At 41.9% G+C, this 12584-nt stretch overlaps 1 protein-coding gene across 3 annotated transcripts in view; it reads right to left on the bottom strand.

Annotated features, from left to right (window-relative positions):
- The window catches only part of focad (focadhesin), a 218653-nt gene that overhangs the window by 180029 nt on the left and 26040 nt on the right, over positions 1-12584 (bottom strand). For all 3 annotated transcript variants that reach the window (XM_080188679.1, XM_080188680.1, XM_080188681.1), the window contains exons 4-5: positions 12346-12500; positions 6568-6672 (exon numbers count right to left, since the gene is read on the bottom strand). In XM_080188679.1, coding sequence (XP_080044805.1) covers positions 6568-6672; positions 12346-12500 — 260 coding nt within the window. The remainder of the gene's footprint in view (positions 1-6567; positions 6673-12345; positions 12501-12584) is intronic.

Below are 12584 nucleotides of genomic sequence, written 5' to 3'. Positions count from 1 at the left end.
CCACATCTTTGCAACAACAATGCTGCCATTTGGATTTGTTGACTATTTTAAGTTTTGCAAAATTGGTTCCAAAGTCTAGGACACATTCTATGAGTATCAGAACAATAACATATGCACCTTCATGCGTGCGTGCACACATCAGGCCAAAAATAAGCAAGGAAGCTACTTTGCATGACCACATAAAGGGCAGTCAGGCCAAGCTCTAAACAATGCTACTGATAAATTAAAATAGATTATACCACATGACAAGAGATAAATTTGAACTCCACATATCTGGTTATCATATCTCTACCCTGATAATCCATCTCAACCCTGTACTAGTCCACGACAATGCCTCACGTTTTAAGTTCTCAATTTCTTTGCTTCACTGGCCATGAATTTAATCAAAACAAATTATTTTAGCATGACCATATTGTGAATGAGTCCTTTAACTTGTTTTAACTGGAGGATTTTTTTTTAAACTCCAGATCTTACTCAGACAACACTACTGCACTCAATTCTGCAATAAAACCACTATTTTGCTATAAACTGACAACCTGATGGAAAACAAAATGTTCTAAATTTTAAACAGAAACTACTTCAATCTGTTCCATCCAGATACATGAAAACAAGAAATGCTAATCTGTGCAATTTGAACTGGAAATATGTAAAGTTGCACAGTCATAAGTCAGTCTATACTTCTAATGGAAAATCTTATTTTAAAAAGATGGGACGCAGAATGGTAGCCAGGAGCACTGAAATATTCTAACAGAAAAATGACACACGATAGTCACACTTGCACAGTGGCACAGTGGTTAGCACGTTGCCTCACAGTGCCAGAAGCCCGGATTCAATTCCGGCCCTGGGTGACAGTCTGTGCGGAATTTGCACATTCTCCCTTCGTCTGCGTGGGCTTCCTCCGGGTGCTCCGGTTTCTTCCTACAGTCCAAAGGTAGGCGGGTTAGGTGGACTGGCCATGCTAAATTGTCCCTTAATGCACAAAGATGGGCAGGTAAGGGGGATTATCCTTGATAAATGCATGGGTTACAGGGATAGGGTGCTGGGATGGGCCTGGGTAAGATGTTCTTTTGGAGAGTCAGTGCGGACTCGATGGGACAAGTGGCCTCATTCTGCACTGTCGGAATTCTATGGTTCTAATGTTCAATTGCTGGAAGGAATGGCTGAAGCCAGAAGAAAGAAGAATCAGATGCGCTCCAGCATGCAGACTTACCCTAACACCAGCAGAGACCTGTGGCCAAGTCAAATTCTTGCCTGATCACAAAGTTTTGTGGAGGCAAAGGGGATGGCGGTGACGGTGGAGTTTGGAGTGAGAGAGGTTGATGGAGAAGTGGGTGGAATTAACATTGGGACATACTGAGAGGTGTTCCAGAAAATTATTCTGTTTTCCTGAAACACCGTCCAAGGTTAGATGCTTCAGACTAATAACAATCGGGGTGCTGACACAAAGCAGCACCATCACGATGCAATAAATGCAGGGTGAAGGGTGTGCTTAACCTCCGGTTCACCTTCACCTCTGGTTAGGATCGCCAAAGCTTCTTAGGAGCCTGAGTTTGATTTATGTTCACAGGGCCCACAATAAATAATCATCAATGGGGTTTCAGCATTATTTATAATACAGCTACTGATGCACAGAAGGAAGTACAGTTTCACCAAACAGCCAAAGCCTTTGGTCACAAACCCAGGGGTGTATTCTATTAAAATAAATGGTCAGAATTTAACATTTTTTTTTGCTTCTCAACATTATCTCAAGCATGCATAACATTTAATACACACATTCAAAATTATATGCTGTAAAATAGTTTGCCGCTGCATTTCTTTCTTTAAAGAAATGGCCCTGGAATCACTGCTGTAATTGATTCATCAGAATTGAATTTGAAAAGCTCTCAAGTTGAATAACTGGCGACAAAAGGTTCTGGCTCACTGGGCTCAACCCTAAGTCTTAGTGTTCAATATCTGGTTATTTGCATCTCCTGTAATCCAAATACTGCCCGTCAAATCCAAAATGTGCCTGACAGTCCAATGATTTTCCCTCATAAAACGTCAACAATCCTGAAGGCTACAGACCTCTCAAATATTTTTTCAAGTTTATTTTAAGTTTATTTATTTATGTCACAAGCAAGCTTACATTAACACTGCAATGAAGTTATTGTGAAAATCCCCTCATTACCAAACTCCGCCACCCGTTCAGGCACACTGAAGGAGAGTTTAGCATGGCCAATGCACTGAACCAGCATGTCTTTCAGGTAGTGGGAGGAAACCAGAGCACCGGGACAAAACCCACACAGACACGGGGAGAAGGTGCAGACTCCACACAGACAGTGACCCAAGCCTGGAATCGAACCCGGGTCACTGGCGCTGTGAGGCAGCAATGCTAACGAATGTGCCGCTGTGCTGCCCACAACTTTATACCTTGCAAGTTATAAATATCATGAAATTCTACAGCACAGGAGGAAACAAATTGGCCCATTGTGCCTATACCAACTCAAGGGTACTATAATATAGCACTTCCCTGCTCTTTTTCCAGAAATCCTGCAGATCTTTCCTCTCCAATTTACATGAACAATTCCATTCTGAAAGATATCACTGAATCTACTTCCAAATGTTTTTGTGAAATTGCATTCATTATTCCAGGTTCCAACAAACAAGTTCTCCTCATTTCCATCACTTCTACCTCCCCCCGTCCCCCAAGCCCTCACGGTTCTTGTGCCAATTATCTTAAACTTAGTATTGGCCCTTCAGCCAGCAGAATGTTTTTCCTTATTTACTCTCTGTAAACCATTCCTGGTTAAGAACACCTCTATTAAACATCCTCTCCTCCAGGGAGGATAATCACAGTTTCCCCTTACCACTGTGTATAACTAAGTCTCTCATGCTTGGCATTAATCCAGTGAAGTGAATCTCCTCATGCTCTTTCCAAGATCTTGTCATCCTTCTGAAAATGGCACATTATTGGAATTGGGCACAACATAATAGTTGAGGTCTAACCAGCAATTTGCAAAGGTTCAGCCACTTTCTCTTGCTTCTGAACGCTAAGAGCTGAAACTTAAACCCAAAAATTGGGGTTTTTGGATTGGGCAAGCAGCCAAAGCTTCAAAAATCTCAACCCCAAACCTGAAAACCCACTTCCAGATTCAACAAAGTGGGACAGGAAGCAAGGAGCCAATCTGCTCCCAGGAACCAAGTTAGTCAATTCAATATTTTACTGATGCTGGCAACCTTCGATTTAATCTGCTTTGCAGGTTTAACCCAGTTTTGAGAGTTGCCAAGGCATTCGGGAACCTGGAGCCACAGGGCAATATTAGCAGTTTCGGGGAGAATATGAGTGCTTTTGTTCCCTTGCCTTCTTCAAGCTCCCCTACCATCAGTTCCAACGTCCAAGCAATTTACTGCATGCCCAGAATGCTTTCTGCCCATCTGGAAGCCAAGCCTGTAAATCAGGCTGACTACTCGTCACAAATCCACAGGAAGAGATAATCTAAACCTTCAGGTTTCCTGACATCTGCACCATCACCCACCCCACCATCCACACAACCAGCTCAGGCAAGATTCAGTGCCACGCTTCTATTTACAGAGTCAAGGATCCCACGTGTTTTTTTTATATCGCTTTATCAACTTCTCATGCCACCTTCAAAGATTTGTATCAGTAAATATACACAATCGCATCAAGGCCAATAAAGTTTCATCAACAAGAGAAAACATGATATTGTCATAGCATATAATGGTTGGATTTTCTTCATTATCTTGTTGAAATTCAAAATCCATGCCAAATACAGACACTCAGCAAAAGCTGAGTTTCTATTCATGAGGCTGTTATGTAGAAAACAGGAGAGGCAGATAGAATTAGGTGGTATTTGCAAGACTGTTCAGTACAGAATTATACTTCAGCTACATAAAGACACTGCTACATTAAGTCTACATTACCAGTAACCCTCATAATAGATAGATAGATATAGATAGACATAGGTAGGATGCAAGACTGGGTGGAGAAATAGCAGATGGACTTCAACCCATATAAATATGTAGTGGTTCATTTTGGCAGGTCAAATGGGATGAAGGAGTATAATATCAAGGATAAGATTCTTAGCAGTGTAGAGGATCAGAAGGACCTTGGGGTCCGTGTCCATAGGGCTCTTAAATCGGCCTCACAGGTAGAGGATGTGGTTAAGAAGACGTATGGTGTACTGGCCTTCATCAATTGAAGGATTGAGGTTAGAAGTCGGGAGATAATGCTGCAGCTTTATAAGACACTAGTCAGACCCCACTTGGAATACTGTGTGCAGTTCTGGTCGCCTCATTACAAGAAAGATGTGGAAGCTATTGAAAGGGTGAAGAGGAGATTTACAAGGATGTTGCCTGGATTGGGTGGCATGCCTTATGAGGATAGGTTGAGGGAACTCGGTCTTTTCTCCCTGGAGAGACGAAGGATGAAAGGTGACCTGATAGAGGTGTATAAGATGTTGACAGGTATAGATCGGGTGGATTCTCAGAGGCTGTTTCCCAGGGCTGAAATGGTTGCTACGAGAGGATACAGGTTTAAGGTGCTGGGGAGTAGGTAAAGAGGAGATGTCAGGGGTAAGTTATTCAGAGGTCAGAGGGTGAGTGGAATCAGCTGCCATCGGTGGTGGTGGAGGAGAATTCATTAGGGTCTTTTAAGAAACTTCTGGATGAGTACATGGGATTTCAGAGGATTGAGGGTTATAAATAGGCCTGGTGGGTAGGGATATGATCAGCGCAACTTGTGGGCCGAAGGGCCTGTTTGTGCTGTAGTTTTTCTATGTTCTAATAGTGGACAGCATGGCTGGGGAGGTTCTGGTGGTGAAGGTGGGGGCAACCAGGATGACATGAAATCAGAGCTGCAAGTTATCACAGGAGGCTCCAAGAGTTAGGATTATATACTGTGGAGCAGTACAATTCTCTACAATCGCAAAGTTTTTTTTTAAAATCGGGGGGATTAGATGCAGATTAGATAGAAGGGTTATTTGAAACTAGTTAGAATGGAGAATTGGCAATTATTCCTATACAATTTGGAGATAGAGATTTAGATTAGATACAAGGATGCGGTTTGTTCTACGGATTCATTATCCTCATGTGAAAATTGCCAAGACATGTGACAAGTATGAAGTCAATGCTGTCCTTTGAAAGGAAACTTAGCAATTCCTGCCAGGCAGCTGCATGCCCAACTGGAGGCGGCAAGCTGCTATTTCTTGATGAGAAGGGTATCGAGTTCTGGTTGACCATATTTCAGATATTTTCAGCTTATTATCTCACGTCAGCAACCACCTGCCTCCATGTTCCTATCACTAGTCACCCAACATATCCATCCATCCTCGTGCTGCACTGTCTTCACACCTCAATGGGAGACTTAACAGAGGTGTTTAAAGTCCTCAACCGTTTTGATTGAGAAAAGAAGAAACTGTCTCCAGTGGCAAAAAGAGGAAACTGACAAAAGAACAAGAGGTTACATAAGGAAGAAAAACGACACAGCAAGTTGTGATCTGCAACACATTTGGCGGAAAGAGTGATGGAAAGAGATTAAGTGAACACTTCCAAAAGAGAAATGGATAAATATTTGAAGAAAAGAAGCTGCAGAGATATGGGGAAAACACCAAGAGAGTGGCACTCCTTGTTAGGTTCTAATTTCTTATATTCTGATGTCACGATTGCCTGTGGAAACATGATTACTGCCCGAGAAATAAAGTTAACTTGCTGAGTGGTGTCATAGCTAAACTAGTTAAGAAAGCCCACCAACGTCTCTACTTTCTCAGAAGACTCAGAAAATTTGGCATGTTAGTTATGCCTCTCACCAACTTTTACAGATGCACCATAGAAAGCATTCCTTCTGGTTGTATCACAGCTTGGTATGGCTCCTGCTCTGCCCGAGACCACAAGAAACTACAAAAGATCGTGATTGTAGCCCAGACCATGTAAACGAGCCTCCCATCCAGTGACTCTGTCTACACTTTCTGCTGCCTCAAAAAAAGCAGCCAGAATAATTAAGGACCCCCATGCATCACAGACATACTCTCTTCCACCTTCTTCCGTCAGGAAAAAGATACAGAAGTCTGAGGTCACATACCAACCGACTCAAGAATAGTTTCTTCTCTGCTGCCATCAGACTCTTGAATGGATCTACCTCACACGAAGCTGATCTTTCTCTACACCCTCGTTATGACTGTAATACTACATTCTGCAGTCTCTCGTTTTCTTCTCTATGTAAGGTATGCTTTATCTGCATAGCGCACAAGAAACAATACTTCTCACTGTATACTAATACACGCGACAATAATACATCAAATCAAATCAAATCAAATCATCAGGTCTGTAGGCAGTTTTGTGCTGTGGGAACTGGATTGACAGTGCTGAAGGTTGATCCAGGTAAAGACTTTATTTATGTAAAGCAGACAAGAAAGCATTTATCGCATTCATGAATGTAGAATTCTGATCCTGTGTAATATGGAAATGTTATTATTTTGTAACAGTTGATGCATCTCAAAGCTATAGAGTTCACCATGGCATTGAAATAAGCAATACAGCAAAATTAAAATATTATGTAATCCAAATATTTACCTGATGGCATAGGGGCACGAATACGCTGTTTTTTTACTTTGTTCAGTTCCCTGTGCTTGCATTTGTAGCAATTTACCGATACTTTTAATCAAACCTTGAACATTACTGCAAAAGAAAAATTAGAGTTACTCAACGTGTGACATTGTTGAGGCAAAATTAACACCCTGAGCAACCTGCAATGAAATTTGAATTCTTTGAATTTCGACATTGGGATCTACCAAATTGGGAGGCGTGAGTGGAGATTGTGGACCTTCTGAGACTTGGAGTCAGTATGAAGAAGTCCAAATATGTGCGGGTTAGGTTGATTGGTCGTGATAAATTGCCCCTTAATGGCATGGGGATTAGGAGGGTAAATATGTGGGGCTACGGGAACAGGACAGGACCTGAGTGGGATTGTTGTCAGTGCAGGCTCGATGGGCCAAACAGCCGCCTTCTGCGCTGTAGATTATATGTGATTCTATGAAGCCCACGTCACACATCCAGACACACAGCATTGATTAGTTTATTTACATGGGTACTGCAAATACTGGGACTTTTTTTTCTATACACTGTATAAAATCAGAAGAGATTTGCTAATCACAATCAGTATTTTTCCAGCATGTAAGTATACGATGCTGGAATTTTAACTGCTTTGAACAAGGGCTAAATGATGTTACTTTCATTATTTACAATGGTATGCTTTGGGACCAAAGTCTGCTGCTGTAGATTTTTCTTTCTATTCATCCATAGGCCACAGGTATCATTGGCTGGGTCAGCATTTATTGCCCATCCTTAGTTGCCTTTTAACTGAGTGGCTCGCATGGCTGTGTCACAGGGCACACTGCTGTGGCTCTGGAGTCACATGTAGGCCAGACCAGGTCAGGACAACAAATTTCCTTTATTAGTGAACCAGTTGGAATACTCTCTGCAATGGCTGTCAAAAAGCCTGATTCACCAAATTCTCCAGATGACCATGGAGTCAAAGAATCATTACAGTGCAGAAGGAGGCCATTTGACCCATCAAGCCTGCACCGACAACAATACTACCCATGCCCTATCCTCATAACACTACACATTTACCCTGCTAGTCGCTCTGACATCAAGGGGCAACTTAGTATGGCCAATCAACCTAACCCCAACATCTTTGGATCTTCAAGAAAGTTTTAACATAGCTGTTAGATGAACCAAACATTAACATCACTGACTTACTAATGAAGATAATTACATTTCAATATAGTGAAGGGATTCAGAAACAATGAAGAAAATAATTCAAAATTCAAAACAATAATTCAATATATTTAAGGGAAACTGACGAAGATTTTATTGACTGAAAAGAGATTAGAAAAGATTCTCCAAAATATTTGTCTTAATAGCAAGGGTAATTTGTGATTTTGCTTCCTAGAAATGTGGCACAGATTTAGACATTGAACATTACAAAGTTCTTTATCGTATTTCTCCAAATAAGGGAGAAGTCTTGTTCTGAGGATTAAGTGGTGGTGAGATCACATCTGGAGTGTAGTGTTCAGTTTTGGTCTCCTTATTTGAGGAAGGATGTGATAGCACTGGAGGCAGTTTAGGGAAGGTTCACCAGATTGATTCTGGGGATGAAAAGGTTGACACATGAAGACAGATTAAACAGTTTGGGCTTATACTCGCTGGAGTTTAAATGGATGAGATGGAATCTGATCAAGGTATATAACATTTTAAAAAGGGATTGATAAAGTAAATGGAGACCAAATGCTTCCTCATATGGGGCAATCTCAAGCAAGAGATCACAAGTATGGGTTGAGAGGCAGTAGATTTAAACCTGAGATGAGAAGGAACTACTTCGCGCAGAGGTGGTGAATTTGTGGAACTCACTGCCCCGTAGCGCAGTAGAGTCTGAATCATCAAATGGTTTCAAGAAGGAGACAGATATAATTCTAATAAAAATGGGGAGAAGGGAATATGGGGAACAGGAGGGGAGGTGAATTTGAAACCAGGAGATCAGCCACGATCTGATTGAATGAGAGCAGACTCAAAGGGCCGAATTTGCCGAGTTTTGCTCCTAATTGCTATGTTCCTAAATTTAAAAAAGTTTAAAGTTTATTTATTAGTGTCACAAGTAGGCTTACATTAACACTGCGATGAAGTTACTGTGAAAATCCCCTAGTCGCCACACCCTGGTGCCTGTTCGGGTACACTGAGGGAGAATTTAGCACAGCCAATGTACCTAATCAGCATGTCTTTCAGACTGTGGGAGGAAACCAGAGCACCCGGAGGAAACCCACACAGGCATGGGGAGAACGTGCAGACTCCTTACAGACAGTGACCTAAGCCAGGAATCAAACTCAGGTTCCCGGCGCTGTGAGGCAGCAATGCTAACCACTGCGCCACCAGTAGCTACTCACTTCCAGGATCTCAGTTCCAGTTCAGCCCAGAAAAATGGGAGTCTATCTGATCGTTGCAAGGATCCTCAATGAAGTGAATTATGTCACAATTCAGTTGAGAAACTGATAGTAGACATGGGCCGACATCATAAGAACTGTCCCTAATTTGGCACGGTCGAACACATATCACTAAGACCAGCCCCAGTGAGGGAATGGAAATAAGTATCACACACGGCTGCACAGTAGTTTGCAATGCTGCCTCAGTGCCAGGGACCTGGGTTCGATTCCCTGCTTGGTCACCGTCTGTGTGGAGTTTGCACATTCTCCCCATGTCTGCGTGGGTTTCCTCCGGTTTCCTCCCACAGTCTGAAAGATGTGCTGGTTAGGTGCATTGGCAATGCTAAATTCTCCCTCAGTTTTTACCTGAACAGGCGCCAGAGCATGGTGACAAGGGGATTTTCACAGTAACTTCATTGCAATGTTAATGTAAGCCTAGTTTTGACATTAATAAATAAACTTAAGATTTAAATTGATGTAGTAGGGGGCGATGTTCTGAAATTATGTCCGGGCACACTGCTACTGCAAAGTAGAGAGCTTCGTTCTTTTACCCTGTAGCCACGAGCTTCATCGAATATCGAAACATGCTACTCGAGAAGAGTTTCAATCCCACGGTGAGGGGCAGAGGTTTGGAAGTGGCTTTATATATTTTTTAAAAAAAGGGTTCACAACATCTTTCAATGTAGAACCTACTTCAGCTTTAATCTTCAGAAAAACTGGTAGGTACTAATCATATTTAAACGAGGCTCCATTCCTCAGATTTTGTCAGCCATTTGAATTTAACATCTGTCAGCCAAGTTCCCCCCCCCCAGGGTCAGAAAACTCAGCAGCCGAAAGGAGGTGGCAGCTGCCAGATCCAGAGTTAAGTGCTTTGCCAATACTGCTTGTGGGTCAGGAAGAGCAAGAGTGCTTCTCCTGCTCCTGGAGCAAACCTACTACTGCGAATCTCTCCCACCCAATACTACGGTTGCCAATTTTACTTGCCACTGATATGCGCCCTGCTCGTGCCCTATAAATATCAGGACTGTGGTGGCTGGAATGGCCATAAATTCCATTTTCCGGTACTTACACCCCTCACTTTGATTCACAGAGAAAAATTTTTAAAAATGTATCCAATCTCAGGAAGACTTGAATTTAAGGCTTTATCCTCAATTTTACTAACCTATCGCCCAAATTCAATCATTCCACTCTCATTACATGCTCACAGCAATCTCTCTAAAATGTTATATGCATTGAATTTTGATCTTGCATTGTTTTAAAATGCTAACTATTGCATGTCAAGTTTTATGAGCAGCAAATTCATCCCTTTTTAGAAGTACATAGTTACATCTGCTTGTAAATTTGACATTACATTTAGTCCAGTTTGGTTTTAAGCATTCAGCTGGCCTTCCTATACTCAACAACAGCTAGTTCCAAATGAAGGAACAACCTCATAGAAACAGAAACAAGATGCAAGAGTCAGCCATTTGGCCGTTCAAGCCTGCTCCACCATTCATTTTGATCATAGCCAATCATCAAATTCAATATCCTGATCCCCCTTCCTCCTACATCCCTTGATCTTTTTAGCTATATCTAATTTCTTCTTGAAATCACACATCGATCTGGCCTCTACTTTCTACGGTAGTGAAGTCCACATATTCACCATCCTCTAGGTGAAGAAATTTCTCCTCACCTCAGTCTGAAAAGTTTACCCCTTCATCTCAAACCATGACCCCTAGTTCTGGACTCCCCCACCATCAGAAACATTCTTTCTGAATCTATGCTATCTAATCCTGTTAGAATTTTCTAAGTTTCTACGAGATCCCCCCCACTCTTCTAAACTCCAAAGAATACAATCCTAACTGCCTTAGTCTCTCCTAATATTCAATTTGGAATATTGTGCATAATCCTCGGCTTTGCAGACTTGTACACAAGAAGTGTACAGACAGTGCAACAAAAGTAATCTGGGTGAGACTAAGTGAAAATGTTGGCAAAGCTAACAATCACGAGAAGGAGTTTGCAATAAAGTAAAGCCGTCTTCAGTAAGGTATATTCTAAAGCAGCATCAAAAAGGAAAACTCTATTATTTTGAATGTCAGGTAGTTGATAACAAGTGAATCCATGGGAAAGCATTTTTAAAATGTGAACATGTAACAAAGACTTGGATTGAATGATCAGGTAAGGTGGTGGAAATAAAGACATCCACACAATGCAGGTTGTCATAAGATGAGTACTGGAGTTTAACTATTTTGCATCCATTAGCTTCGGCTGTGTTCTTAACTCTGAAGTAACAATATTGCAAATTAACAAAATATGCAGCTGATTCAGAGAGAAAACAATCTTGATTAGTAGCGATGGTAATGCTTTTGGACACGTGACTGGAAAAGTTGAATTGTGGCACTCTGCCCATAATTTCCGTTCCTCCAGCTAGCCCGTGGGGGAGTAGTTCTGTATTTTCAAAATAACTGTTTCAGTTTCACCCCAGAAATATGTTCACTCCATTCTCAAAAAGCAAGCAAGAGATTCAATCACTGCTATCCACTTGCATAGGTACAGAAGAGAACCCAGAACTCCCAGCTGGTCAGCTGCACATAGGTGCTAGGTCAGCCTGCAGCATCCAGACCGATCAAGTCTTACGCACCCTTTAAATATTTTACCGTCAACAGGATGTATATTTTTCAGTAATTCCCAAAGAACTAGCAATATATAAAACAGAAACATCGGCGCAGTGGCACAATGCTTAGCACTGATGCCTCACAGTGCCAGGAACCCAGATTCAATTCCCAACTTGGGTCACTGTCTGTGTGGAATTTGCACATTCTCCCCATGTCTGCATGGGTTTCCTCTGGGTGCTCCAGTTTCCTCCCACAGTCCGAAGTTGTGCGAGTTAGGTTGATTGACCATGCTAAATTGATCCTTGGTGTCAAAAAGATTAACAGAGTAAATACATGGGGTTATGGAGATAGGGCTTGGATGGGATTGTTGGCGGTGCAGACTCGATGGGCTGAATGACCTCCTTCTGCACTGTGGGGATTCCACTCTAGTTTTATCACATTCTATAGTTTCAAGACGGGATGACAAAGTGTTAATTCCTCAAGCTATATAGAGGCCTACCCTCTCTACATCTGGCTAAAACTGATAATAATGGGTTGGATGAAATGAAAGCACCTTATGCTCTTCCAAACGTTATCCTCATCCACAGCTTTTTTTTGCACACAGCAGACTAAATGCCTTCCCAAACTCACACAGGTCGTGAATGTGAATTTATATGGAATATAAAAACTTTCACAGTCAGATGCAATGCTATGGCAAAGGATATTATCCATGAAAGCAATTGAAATGTCTCGGTCCATCGAAAATGTTACCCAAAGCTCGCTTAAATGATTTCTGGTACCTGGCAGAGGGAATTAGTTTCAAAATTCCATTGAGCACGTAATTAAAATCAGCGTGGTTCTGTCCAACAAGTGCAACCAATGCCTCACAGCACGCTGTCCGAACCACCACATTGTCACTGCAGCACTTCTCCCACAGCAAGTTCAATGCAGGACTCTGGAAAAAAATAAGGATAAGAACTGTATCACAATGGTCAATTAAAATGCCTGGCTTATCACTCCAGCATACTCACTAAACACT

Source organism: Carcharhinus amblyrhynchos, chromosome 5, assembly GCF_965287045.1.
Source record: "Carcharhinus amblyrhynchos chromosome 5, sCarAmb.v2.hapA, whole genome shotgun sequence".
NCBI lineage: Eukaryota > Metazoa > Chordata > Chondrichthyes > Carcharhiniformes > Carcharhinidae > Carcharhinus > Carcharhinus amblyrhynchos.
Note: the sequence above shows the minus strand (reverse complement) of the source record. Positions and strands in the feature narration are given on the sequence as shown.